Consider the following 14,039-nt stretch of genomic DNA (forward strand, 5'->3'; position numbering starts at 1 on the left):
ACTTATTTATTTTTTTTTTTTTTGGTGAAGTCACCCACTCCAGCTATCCATGCTTATTTTCTTAAATAAGTAAGAATGACTAGTTTCAAGTTAGGGACCTGCCACTGTGAAGTACAGAACTGGGCAGTGCACCCTGCTTCTCCCATCAATGGACTTTTTACCTGACAATTACATACCTCTAGCTTAAAACATCATCTCACTTACAAAACGTGAGTAAGAACAGTGTGTTATACCACTGATGTGTGTAAATAATTTATTAAATGAACATATCAGAATTGAAATATTGTGTTACTAGAGTGGGGTGACTTCACCTGGACTGGGGTGGGGTGGGGTGGGGTGACTAACCTGCGGCGAGTTCGCAGTGAGGTGACTTCACCATGAAACGATACTGGCCTCGCCTGGGGCAGTAATCTGCATCCTGTCCAATGAGAGGCAGGCTGACCTCACTAGCTGGCAGTGGCACTTCAGAAGGATCACGGCCTTACTTGAGAATCATCTTAAAGCCTCATTTTACCATCACTACATTACATGTGAACTACAGCAGCATCAAAGAATGGAGTACAACCCTACTGCCTCGCGGGTCTATTTTCAAAACGTATCCCTTCACATAATCTAGATATTGTCCGCTTCTTTTTTTTTTTACCTTCTTTTTGCCTTTTCCGCCAACTTTTACAGCGCTGGTGTTGACATTCCGCGCTACGCTCCGAGCGGCTAAGTTAGCGCGGAGCTAATAGCTTAACCAACACAATGTCCTCTTTAAATCTTATAGTTGGTATAACTTGGCAAACATAGCCATTTAGCAAAAATATTTACTCCAAAAGTGTTTACAAATGTTTAACCAACGTAGCCTTACGATAACATTTATTGCCGTTTGCCTACCTGCCGTTTATTTCTGATTCCGCCATGTTCGATTCTGCCGTGTGATTGGCTAGCGTGGTTGCGTTCTTCTTCGATCTGGCAATGGCAATGACAGACGTGTAGCAAAGGCGTATTGCTGCCATCTATGGGTCACTTTTAGAATTAGAATGACGACTAGGCAGTGGCGTCCAGAGTTTGTAACGTAGGGGAGCCGCAGAGCTTCAGAAAAATAAAGAACGACTGTCCACAGTTGGTGGCCCTGTGACTGACTGGCTTCCTTTAAAGCTCCTTCAGACTCACAGAGCCACGACACTGACATTAAGTTTTGCCTTTCAGATAATCCTCCACGAGTGGACCATATGCAGACATCTACATAAGAAATTCATTTGTAAAATGAAAACGTATGACTGTAAAGCCCTGCGTTCTTTGGGTCTGTCTTGGATCAAAGAGACTGTTATTAAAAGGACAATTTATTAATTTCATGTGAAGTTGATCAGATCTGGCTCTCTCACAGGCAGAGCTCGTGGGAGCTCCATCCAAGAAAGACTTCAAACATTGTTTACAGTAAGGTTTATATAGACATCATTTAAAATAAAGAAGTGGTCCTCCCACGTGTGTGCTTACATGATCAAAAAATGCCATGTCATGTTTTGGGCATGTGGCTAACTGGGTCAAACTTGAAAGATGTAAAAGCAGGGCCTTGTATTAGTGAAACCACTGCCCGCTGTTACGTCTTTTCCACATGATAACAAGATAATGAAAGATCCTAGCTTTTGCAAGATGTACTTTCTGTGCAGACAAATATCTTAACAAGAGTACAGTAAATTACTGTACAGATATCAGGAACATAATAACCCAGTGCTAACTTGCTGACCGCCATCGCACTTAACCTCATGTAACCCCCAGCAGAAATGTAACAATGTATTAACATGGGTTTAGAGAGTTTGAAATCAATAATATTATATGGCATACATATTTATTTATAAGGTATTTATTAACATGACATTAATACATGTTGTATATAACATGTATTAATGTCATATGTTTTCTTGGAACTACTACGGTCTTGATATACCGAGACTGTAGTGGTTCCAACATCGTTGTGGATTAATACATCTGGTAAAGAGATTGTAGTGGTTCCAAGATCATAGTGGATTAATGCATGTGGTGGTTCTGACATCTTAGTGGACTGATACATGTGGTACCGAGCTCGTAGTGGTTCCGAGATTGTAGTGGATTAATACATGTGGTGCCGAGATCACAGTGGATTAATACATGTGGTATCGAGATCATAGTGGTTTGAGATCATAGTAGATTAATACATGTAGTATGGAGATCACAGTGATTCCGAGATTGTAATGGATTAATACATGTGGAATCAAGATCAAAGTGGTTCCAAGATCGTAATGGATTAATATACATGTGGTATCAAGATCAAAGTGGTTCCAAGATCGTAATGGATTAATACATGTGGAATCAAGATCAAAGTGGTTCCAAGATCGTAATGGATTAATATACATGTGGAATCAAGATCAAAGTGGTTCCAAGATTGTAGTGGATTAATAGATCAAAGTGGTTCCAAGATCGTAGTGGATTAATACATGTGGTATTGAGATCACAGTAATTCCAGCATCGTAGTGGATTAATACATGTGGTATCGAGATCATAGTGGTTCGAGATCATAGTGGATTAATACATGTGGTATTGAGATCACAGTGATTCCGAGATCTTAATGGATTAATACATGTGGAATCAAGATCAAAGTGGTTCCAAGATCGTAGTGGATTAATACATGTGGTATCAAGATCAAAGTGGTTCCAAGATCGTAATGGATTAATATACATGTGGAATCAAGATCAAAGTGGTTCCAAGATCGTAGTGGATTAATAGATCAAAGTGGTTCCAAGATCGTAGTGGATTAATACATGTGGTATTGAGATCACAGTAATTCCAACATCGTAGTACGATACGATACGATACGATACACTATATTGTCCCCTCAGGGAAATTTGTCTTGGACTCATGCTAGGTGCCTTACAAGAAAAGAAAACAAACAATACAGATAAAAACACAACCACATCCATAACAAATTAACATGACAGGAGTCAGGAGAAACACCATAAATATTGCATAATTCCAATTTTAAACATTATTGTTTAACAATTTAATAGACATGGGGACAAATGAATTTTTAAATCTATTCAGTCTACTCCGAGGAACTCTGTACCTTCTCCCAGAAGGAAGGAGAGTGTACTCTGCATGAAGAACATGCAGAGTGGATTAATACATGTGGTATTGAGATCACAGTGATTCCGAGATCGTAGTGGATTAATACATGTGGAATCAAGATCAAAGTGGTTCCAAGATCGTAGTGGATTAATACATGTGGTATCAAGATCAAAGTGGTTCTAAGATCATAGTGGATTAATATACATGTGGAATCAAGATCAAAGTGGTTCCAAGATCGTAGTGGATTAATAGATCAAAGTGGTTCCAAGATCGTAGTGGATTAATGCATGTTGAATCAAGATCAAAGTGGTTCCAAGATCGTAGTGGATTAATAGATCAAAGTGGTTCCAAGATCGTAGTGGATTAATACATGTGGTATTGAGATCACAGTGATTCTGAGATCGTGGTGGATTAATACGTGTGGAATCAAGATCAAAGTGGTTCCCAGATCGTAGTGGATTAATATATGTGGTATCAAGATCAAAGTGATTCCGAGATCGTGGTGGATTAATACGTGTGGAATCAAGATCAAAGTGGTTCCCAGATCGTAGTGGATTAATATATGTGGTATCAAGATCAAAGTGGTTCCAAGATCGTAGTGGATTAATACATGTGGTATCAAGATCAAAGTGGTTCCAAGATCGTACTGGATTAATATACATGTGGAATCAAGATCAAAGTGGTTCCAAGATCGTAGTGGATTAATACATGTGGTATTGAGATCACAATAATTCCAACATCATAGTGGATTAATACATGTGGTATTGAGATCACAGTGATTCCGAGATCGTAGTGGATTAATACATGTGGTATTGAGATCACAGTGATTCCGAGATCGTAGTGGATTAATACATGTGGTATAAAGATCAAAGTGGTTCCAAGATCGTAGTGGATTAATACATGTGGTATAAAGATCAAAGTGGTTCCAAGATCGTAGTGGATTAATGCATGTGGTATCAAGATCAAAGTGGTTCCAAGATCGTAGTGGATTAATATACATGTGGAATGAAGATCAAAGTGGTTCCAAGATGGTAGTGGATTAATAGATCAAAGTGGTTCCAAGATCGTAGTGGATTCATACATGTGGTATTGAGATCACAGTAATTCCAACATCGTAGTGGATTAATACATGTGGTATCGAGATCATAGTGGTTCGAGATCATAGTGGATTAATACATGTGGTATTGAGATCACAGTGATTCCGAGATTGGGTGGATTAATACATGTGGAATCAAGATCAAAGTGGTTCCCAGATCGTAGTGGATTAATACATGTGGTATCAAGATCAAAGTGGTTCCAAGATCGTAGTGGATTAATACATGTGGTATTGAGATCACAGTGATTCCGAGATCGTAGTGGATTAATACATGTGGTATTGAGATCACAATAATTCCAACATCATAGTGGATTAATACATGTGGTATTGAGATCACAGTGATTCCGAGATCGTAGTGGATTAATACATGTGGTATTGAGATCACAGTGATTCCGAGATCGTAGTGGATTAATACATGTGGTATAAAGATCAAAGTGGTTCCAAGATCGTAGTGGATTAATACATGTGGTATAAAGATCAAAGTGGTTCCAAGATCGTAGTGGATTAATGCATGTGGTATCAAGATCAAAGTGGTTCCAAGATCGTAGTGGATTAATATACATGTGGAATGAAGATCAAAGTGGTTCCAAGATGGTAGTGGATTAATAGATCAAAGTGGTTCCAAGATCGTAGTGGATTCATACATGTGGTATTGAGATCACAGTAATTCCAACATTGTAGTGGATTAATACATGTGGTATCGAGATCATAGTGGTTCGAGATCATAGTGGATTAATACATGTGGTATTGAGATCACAGTGATTCCGAGATTGGGTGGATTAATACATGTGGAATCAAGATCAAAGTGGTTCCCAGATCGTAGTGGATTAATACATGTGGTATCAAGATCAAAGTGGTTCCAAGATCGTAGTGGATTAATACATGTGGTATAAAGATCAAAGTGGTTCCAAGATCGTAGTGGATTAATAGATCAAAGTGGTTCCAAGATCGTAGTGGATTAATACATGTGGTATTGAGATCACAGTAATTCCAACATCGTAGTGGATTAATACATGTGGTATTGAGATCACAGTGATTCCGAGATCGTAGTGGATTAATACATGTGGAATCAAGATCAAAGTGGTTCCAAGATCGTAGTGGATTAATACATGTGGTATCAAGATCAAAGTGGTTCCAAGATCATAGTGGATTAATATACATGTGGAATCAAGATCAAAGTGGTTCCAAGATCGTAGTGGATTAATAGATCAAAGTGGTTCCAAGATCGTAGTGGATTAATGCATGTTGAATCAAGATCAAAGTGGTTCCAAGATCGTAGTGGATTAATAGATCAAAGTGGTTCCAAGATCGTAGTGGATTAATACATGTGGTATTGAGATCACAGTGATTCCGAGATTGTGGTGGATTAATACGTGTGGAATCAAGATCAAAGTGGTTCCCAGATCGTAGTGGATTAATATATGTGGTATCAAGATCAAAGTGGTTCCAAGATCGTAGTGGATTAATACATGTGGTATCAAGATCAAAGTGGTTCCAAGATCGTACTGGATTAATATACATGTGGAATCAAGATCAAAGTGGTTCCAAGATCGTAGTGGATTAATACATGTGGTATTGAGATCACAATAATTCCAACATCATAGTGGATTAATACATGTGGTATTGAGATCACAGTGATTCCGAGATCGTAGTGGATTAATACATGTGGTATTGAGATCACAGTGATTCCGAGATCGTAGTGGATTAATACATGTGGTATAAAGATCAAAGTGGTTCCAAGATCGTAGTGGATTAATACATGTGGTATAAAGATCAAAGTGGTTCCAAGATCGTAGTGGATTAATGCATGTGGTATCAAGATCAAAGTGGTTCCAAGATCGTAGTGGATTAATATACATGTGGAATGAAGATCAAAGTGGTTCCAAGATCGTAGTGGATTAATAGATCAAAGTGGTTCCAAGATCGTAGTGGATTCATACATGTGGTATTGAGATCACAGTAATTCCAACATCGTAGTGGATTAATACATGTGGTATCAAGATCATAGTGGTTCAATATCATAGTGGATTAATACATGTGGTATTGAGATCACAGTGATTCCGAGATTGGGTGGATTAATACATGTGGAATCAAGATCAAAGTGGTTCCCAGATCGTAGTGGATTAATACATGTGGTATCAAGATCAAAGTGGTTCCAAGATCGTAGTGGGTTAATACATGTGGTATAAAGATCAAAGTGGTTCCAAGATCGTAGTGGATTAATATACATGTGGAATCAAGATCAAAGTGGTTCCAAGATCGTAGTGGAATAATAGATCAAAGTGGTTCCAAGATCGTAGTGGATTAATACATGTGGTATTGAGATCACAGTAATTCCAACATCGTAGTGGATTAATACATGTGGTATTGAGATCACAGTGATTCCGAGATCGTAGTGGATTAATACATGTGGAATCAAGATCAAAGTGGTTCCAAGATCGTAGTGGATTAATACATGTGGTATCAAGATCAAAGTGGTTCCAAGATCGTAGTGGATTAATATACATGTGGAATCAAGATCAAAGTGGTTCCAAGATCGTAGTGGATTAATAGATCAAAGTGGTTCCAAGATCGTAGTGGATTAATGCATGTGGAATCAAAATCAAAGTGGTTCCAAGATCGTAGTGGATTAATAGATCAAAGTGGTTCCAAGATTGTAGTGGATTAATACATGTGGTATTAAGATCACAGTAATTCCAACATCATAGTGGATTAATACATGTGGTATTGAGATCACAGTGATTCTGAGATCGTAGTGGATTAATACATGTGGAATCAAGATCAAAGTGGTTCCAAGATCGATGTGGTATCAAGATCAAAGTGGTTCCAAGATCGTAGTGGATTAATATACATGTGGAATCAAGATCAAAGTGGTTCCAACATCGTAGTGGATTAATACATGTGGTATCAAGATCAAAGTGGTTCCAAGATCGTAGTGGATTAATATACATGTGGAATCAAGATCAAAGTGGTTCCAAGATCGTAGTGGATTAATAGATCAAAGTGGTTCCAAGATCATAGTGGATTAATACATGTGGTATCAAGATCAAAGTGGTTCCAAGATCATAGTCGATTAATAGATCAAAGTGGTTCCAAGATTGCAGTGGATTAATCCACGGGGATCGTAGTGGTTCCGAGATCACTGGTCCCGAGGTACGTAGTTCTGAGGTCTCTAGAAATCGTGGGATAGGCTCCAGCATCCCCACACCCCTTAAGCAGTTGAAGGTGAGTGAGTGAATGAGTGAGTGTCCATATATGTCAAGATCACGGCTGGTAACTCAGGTGGTTAACATGCAAACAAACTGGCCTTAAGATTCAATAATAAGGTCAATGACGACTGACAGACTGTGTCCTATTTAATGGTACATTTGACCAACCCCTCAGCTTTTCTTTTTCATTTTCTGGCATTATGCTGCATCACACTCCTGTCCCTTAGGTGGCGGTAACAAACCAACTAGTTTACCAACCGCAAATTAGGATGCAGAAGAAGAAGACGGTGACACCGGGCAGTCACCATGGCTCTTTTCTTCTGGTTTTGAGAGGAGCTACAGCCGACAAAAAATCTAACAGCAGATAAGGCATCTGAGCACACGCCTCTGTGCCGGTAAAAGTGCACTGATGTGGTACGTACTGAATGAATCAGTTACAGCTTTACATTTTCTCGCTCTGTTCTCCGTTTTGCTACCAGTGAGTAGCTACGGACTGTTAGCTTGATGTTAACGAGGTTTGCAGCATCTTTGGCCTAATTACAGTTTGTCACGTAAGTGAGGCTTAAAGATGGATAAATTAGGAGGAATTACTATTAGTAGCAGTTATTTTACATTCATTGACCGTTCACAGCTGGATTAGTCTTTGGTCACAGCAACAAAAAGACAGACTGAGTGAATGTGGTCAAAGTTCATGACAAAGCAGGACCAAAGTTCACACAGAGGGTAAGATCAGGACATACAAACTGTTTTGGTATTATTGTTTTACTTCACAATGGAGATTAAATGAACCATTATTGTGTGTGCATGTAGCGCATACTTTAAGCTTTAATGCAAGGGGTTTAACAAAAATGTCACATTAACTATAAAGGAATTTCAGTCATTTTTGTGCAGTTTAGAGGTCATAAGTAAGTGGGCACACTACATATAAAGGTTATCCTTGATACAAATAGTCATTTCTGCAGCCAGTTTTATTTAGACAAGTTGGAATAGATTCATGACCGTTTCTACAACACTGAATACGTTAGACTTCATTTAGCTCTGGACTGAGCATTTCAGAAGACTAGTGACAGAAGAAGCCACAAATACAGAGGTGTTATAAGATTTCATTTTTTTGTTTTGGGGCTGTTGCTTTTGTTGTAGTACGATAAGCAAACCATAAATTGCTATTAGTAAGGCACCCATTTTTATTTAAAATACCCAGCATTATGGTTCACGTTCAGTAATATCTTACTTTGAAGTAGAAAAAGATAAAATGCATAACATGACTAGGATTCTAACCCACTGCATTTGGCTCAGAAGTCCATTGTCCTCCCACTTTGACCCCAGTGTCTCACACTCTGCAGATTGTCATTGCTTGAAGTTATCATTTTTGTATATTTTGCACACCTTTCAATAATTAAATAAGTACATCCTGATGAGTAGAATTTCAGCCTTCTCTACATTTATATTTCATCTTATATTATTTTTTATATTGTTGCCCTTATTTTTGCAACAGCTCAACAAATCAAATTCCTTGAATGTCAACATATACTTAGCAATAAAATCTGATTCTGATGAATAACCCAAATCCTATGCGATAATTATTATGGATAATAGTTTGTATCATTAATACGTCTTGGATGCTAAATATTGGAATACAGGGCTGAATCAATAGACAAGGTTTTTTGTTTTGTTTGGTACAATCTGTTAAATTATGACGTGAATTTGGATAATGGAGTAGATCCGCATTTTTCCCTTCATTGTCTTTGACATTATGACTAAGGACATTTGTCCATATGTTTGTCAGTTTCTCGAGGGAAAAAAAGCGTGAATGTTATCAAGGATTCAGAATGGTGCCAACATTTTTGAACTATAGCATACATTTTTTATTATTTGTTTATCAAGTCAGTTTATTATTGTGGGGTTTGTATTGGAGTAGTGCAACACCTCTTACTATTTTTTTTTATAAATGTGTTTATTTTCTCTTGTTTCTTCAGATCAAGACCTCACAAAGTGAGAAGAGCTTGTGGATGACTATGTGTACAAGAGAGAGGAACTGACAGGTCCTTGTCACTGCAGGCCATCCGTTTACATTGACCCACTGCCCTTTCTCTCTGTGGACCTCAGCCTCGCAGCCATGCAGATCAACCCAGTACTCGTGGAGTCTGCTGTGGTAATTGCCGTGGTACTGTGTGTCCACATGGCAGTTTGGAACCAGCACTCCTGGTGCAGTATAGCCCTGGTTATCCAAGCTTTCTATGTGCAGCACAAGTGGGACCGTCTGCTCAAGTCAGGGGGTGCCGTGTTTCAGTTCCGCCTTGCAGCAAACAGTGGCATTGTGCCGGCCTCCATGGTGATGCCATTACTCGGTCTAGCACTGAGAGAAAAATGCTCAGCTTCAGGGAATGTCTACTTTGAGCGCTTCTCTATGGTGATCACCATCACAGGCATGATGTTGGCTCTGTTTCTCTCCCTGATTGCACTTGGTATCACAAGACCCGTACCAACAAATACCTGTGTGATTGCTGGCATGGCTGGTAGCGCCATTCTGTACACAACGAAACAGACGCTGACCGTGTCCGAGGTCATCGAGGTCTTGGAAGTACTCTTGATCTTTGTCTATCTCAGCCTCATTGTGCTTTACCTGTTGCCGCGCTGCTTCACTCCAGGAGAGGCGCTTCTCATTGTGGGTGGAATCAGCTTCATTGTGAACCAGCTCATCAAACGTTCCCTGAACCTGGCAGAGGTAAAAGGAGATCCGGTGAATTATTTCCTGCCAGTGGCTGTGGTGGGTTCACTGTTGCTAGGTGTTTTCTTTGCCCTGCTCTTCTGCTTCATGGAATCTGAAACCTGGGTGTCATCGCTTTTCTTTCACATGATGACAGTCGTTCTGGCTCTGGGAATCCTGATGCCATGGTTATCCCTGTTCATCGGGAGACACCCCCTCATGTGGCTGCTGGACTTTGTCACGTTTAATGAGAGAAGACTCTGTCTGCTGGGATACTGGGTATTTCTGGCTATCGTGGCCACCTGCGTTGTTTTACACCAGAACTACCAACGTGAATCAGGATCCAAGAAGCACCAGGCTTCGACTGTGGTCCGCAAGTATTTTCATCTGATTGTTGTGGCCACATATGTCCCTGGGCTGATATATGACAGGCAGCTTCTCCACGTGGCATCAGTGGGCTGCTTGGCCATCTTCTTATTCCTGGAATATGTGCGTTACTTCCGAATCAGACCGCTGGGTCAGTTGCTCAGACAGTTGCTCACCTTATTCCTGGATGAGCGGGACTCCGGGCCTCTCATTCTGACCCATGTCTACCTGCTGCTGGGAATGTCTCTGCCCATTTGGCTCTTCCCTGGTCCCTGCACCTCTAAGAAGCTGCTTCCCGGTGCAAGCGGTCTGGTGCCTTATGCAGGTGTGCTGGCCGTAGGAGTTGGAGACACTGTGGCATCTGTGTTTGGCAGCACCATGGGGGAGATCCGTTGGCCTGGCACTAAAAAAACCATGGAGGGAACAGTAACATCAGTGTTTGCTCAGATCATTGCCGTGGCTATATTCCTCATCTTCGATGCAAGCATTAATCTGAACGCCACTTACTCATGGATTGTTGGCTCAATCGCTCTGGTGGCCATGCTGGAGGCGTACACCTCCCAGATAGACAACCTCTTCCTCCCGCTCTACCTCCTCATCCTGTTCTTACTTTGACTGGACATTTAGTTGATAAACAAAGAAAGTTGATTTAGCTAGCACAAAAAAAGAACAGTTGCTCTAATCAGGTGAGAAGATGGACGTATTTATGAGAAGAATCCAGAGTGGCGTTACGAAAGAGTCGGCTGCCCATTTTATGTGGTAGCAGATGTGACATTGGTGTGTATAAATTGGTAATCTTTCACTGAAATCACATAATTTCAACATCAGTTCGGGTGCTTTGAAGGAGCTCATCTGTCTACCATGTTACAAAGACAAGGGAACTGGTCTCAGCTCTTCTGTATAGGAATTCATGCAATTTTATTGATATATTGATTCTCATAATTCTGATTCTTTTTTGATTTGTCATTTTCTGATCAATTTCTTGTGTTGGGAAAAAATGTAGATCTTTTCAGTATCAAAGCAGCCATTTTCTTTGTTTCTAGATGAATAATTCCATGAGACTGTCATGTCCATTACCACTTTCAGTGGTCCTGCTGTGACTTATGCAGTAGCTAATCCCAGAGAATTATGGCTTGTCTTTTATTTCTTTATCTGGTTGAGAATAAGAAGTCTCTGTGATGACCAGATCACAGCCGGACCATTGAAAGTGGTAACAAACGAATATGACAACCTCATGGAATTGCCCGGTTGCAGACTTTGGCGTCATGACATTAAGACACCAGATTTGCGACATCAAATTGGCATTGGGAAGAGTTATTGGTAATGACTGAGGCATTCCAACGGGTGAAAAATTTGCTGGTTCTCAAGTTCCAGTTCTATGGTGACAGCAGAGAGGTGTGGTTTCAGTGCATATCACCATTACACTGAGCACAATTATGTAAGGCAAGGTGGACAGTGCCCTTCATACACACACTGAAGACAGACCTGGATGGTATAGATGCTGTTAAATTACATTTTCTTCATTAGTGAGATGTGTTGGTCTTCTGTAGTACATTGTCATGTTTTTGAACACTGTTACATGCCTTTGTATTGCCTTTGAAGAACATAATTTAAATGCTAGCGTTTGCTTTCAAAATCAACCTTTTCATTGTTATAGCACTGTTTTGCATCTCCGATTGGCAATATGAAGGACTGTAGAGCGTATTTGCTTTAACAATGCTATATTCTATTAGTATTGTAGATGAAAGCATGACACTTGGCAAGAAGCCCTTCTGAAACAAGGCAAGTTTATACTTGGATGTGGAAGAAACTCATGATGCAACATTGCTCATGCATGACACTAATGTGAAATCCTCTACTCTAACACACAGGTATCATATGTTTTTGTGTGGTAAATCAGCTTTCTTCAAATGGGCCATCCATCCATCCATATTTGGAATTCGCTAATTCCATTTAAGGATTACAGGAGCTGGAGTGTATCCCAGCAGTCATTGGGCAAGAGGCGAGGTACACCCTGGACAGGCTGCAGTCTATTATAAGGCTCAAAGAGGTCATATTGTGCAAAACTGGTTGCACATCTACCTTTTACAGTTTCCTCTATTGGGATTCATGATAAACTTTGTCAAAGTCTCATTATTCTGTGACAGTACTTGTAAGAATTGTCCTGCTGTGAGTGATGATTTGGTTTCAAACAATTTGTTTTAACGTGTGATGGATAGAAGTCCATCTCTGTAGTCCTGTTTAATATGACCCAGTCTGGACCATGTGTGGCACACCCACATACCCTAGAGGAGAATGAGGTGAGGAGGGCGTGGCAAGGAATGGGTTTTTATTTAAAGTGATAAACACCAAAAAATTGGAGACCCAGATTTTTTTAATAAGCACTATCTGTGTTTATGGCTGCAGTCTTTAATATTTGTTTTGAACACACCTAGCCTAGCTTGTTGAGAAGTGTTTGTCACCCTTAATATTTCTGTGATTTCATGGGACCCATAAGAGGTAAACTTGTCTTACAGTATAACTACAGAGAATTTCCTTTTGATACTGAGCCTGGTAACTGTGTGTGTGTGCGTGCGTGCAAATGATGAATCGTAGGCTATTTAAAATAGGTTTCTTTATTGATGTTTTATCCCAATCTATTTAATTTTTGGAAACTTCTTCAAAATTCATCAGCTTGGTTCCCATTCTCAGATGACGGTGCTGGACTGCTGGTATACATTATAATTTATTAGCACATTGTGTTTTTGCCATTTCATTTTTCATTGTCTGAAATGTCTTACTGCAAGTAATTGCACTTTGACTTACACGAACATGAACAAATGTTAACTTTGTTCACTTGAAGAGAGGTATGGATGTTGTGCTGCAGTTTCTATTTCACATGTAAGGCTGAAATTATTTTCGTGTCACATGCACTATTGTGCATAAGTCTTAAGCACCCCCATTGCTTCTGTATAAATGTTGTTTTTTTGTGATATTTCTTATTGCTAGTAAAAGACCAATATGGAATTTATGAATGTTAATTTTTAAAGTTTTTTTTCTATTTTATTAAAGAAACAGACATTGAGATTCAGAAAAATCTGAAAACTTATTTTATAAGCTCATGCTCCACAAAAACTACAAATAGGATAAAAATCAATGAATTTGGTGTTTTTGTTAAATGAGTTCCCAGAGAAATGTTAAATTATAAAGGTAAAAGGTAGTTGCACCGGCTTATTTTTATTTAAAATGTTTAATACTTTTATAATTTCACATTTACCAATTATTCTTTTTTCAGATCATGCGTAAGACTTTTGCACAGTACTGTACGTCTTCAAATGAACATATTTTTTAAAAGTGAAAATGCTCTTTGTGTCTATTTAAAAAAAAAAAAAAATTGCACTCCCACATTGACACAATTTTGAAATTTTTCAAACTAACAATTTGACACAGTTTAGACCTTGAATAAAATGTGTAAATATGATTGGTAACATGGAGTATCCTTTGAATTTTTTTTAAATATAATTAAAATTCCTTAAAATTAATACTTCTTTCTAACTTTTCTCTATAAAGTATTGCATTCATTAAAATCATCAGT

The 14,039-nt window shown here is 39.1% G+C and overlaps 2 protein-coding genes across 3 annotated transcripts in view; one reads left to right on the plus strand and one right to left on the minus strand.

The window, feature by feature from the left end:
• nup188 (nucleoporin 188) overlaps nt 1-942 on the minus strand; it is a 36,046-nt gene extending 35,104 nt beyond the window's left edge. Inside the window, exon 1 of one of the 2 annotated variants that reach the window (XM_034192110.1) lies at nt 880-942. In XM_034192110.1, coding sequence (XP_034048001.1) covers nt 880-905 — 26 coding nt within the window. In that variant the 5' untranslated portion in view covers nt 906-942. The remainder of the gene's footprint in view (nt 1-879) is intronic. The other variant, XM_034192109.1, reaches the window with a different exon arrangement.
• Nucleotides 943-7,636: 6,694 nt separating this feature from the next.
• Nucleotides 7,637-13,955, plus strand: dolk (dolichol kinase). Its single transcript, XM_034192368.1, has 3 exons — nt 7,637-7,806; nt 9,369-11,081; nt 11,113-13,955. Exon 2 carries the CDS (start codon nt 9,509-9,511, stop codon nt 11,078-11,080), a length of 1,572 nt encoding a protein of 523 aa, XP_034048259.1. The 5' UTR covers nt 7,637-7,806; nt 9,369-9,508; the 3' UTR covers nt 11,081; nt 11,113-13,955.
• Nucleotides 13,956-14,039: the final 84 nt, after the last annotated feature.

This window comes from Thalassophryne amazonica, chromosome 17 (genome assembly GCF_902500255.1).
Source record: "Thalassophryne amazonica chromosome 17, fThaAma1.1, whole genome shotgun sequence".
NCBI classification, from domain to species: domain Eukaryota; kingdom Metazoa; phylum Chordata; class Actinopteri; order Batrachoidiformes; family Batrachoididae; genus Thalassophryne; species Thalassophryne amazonica.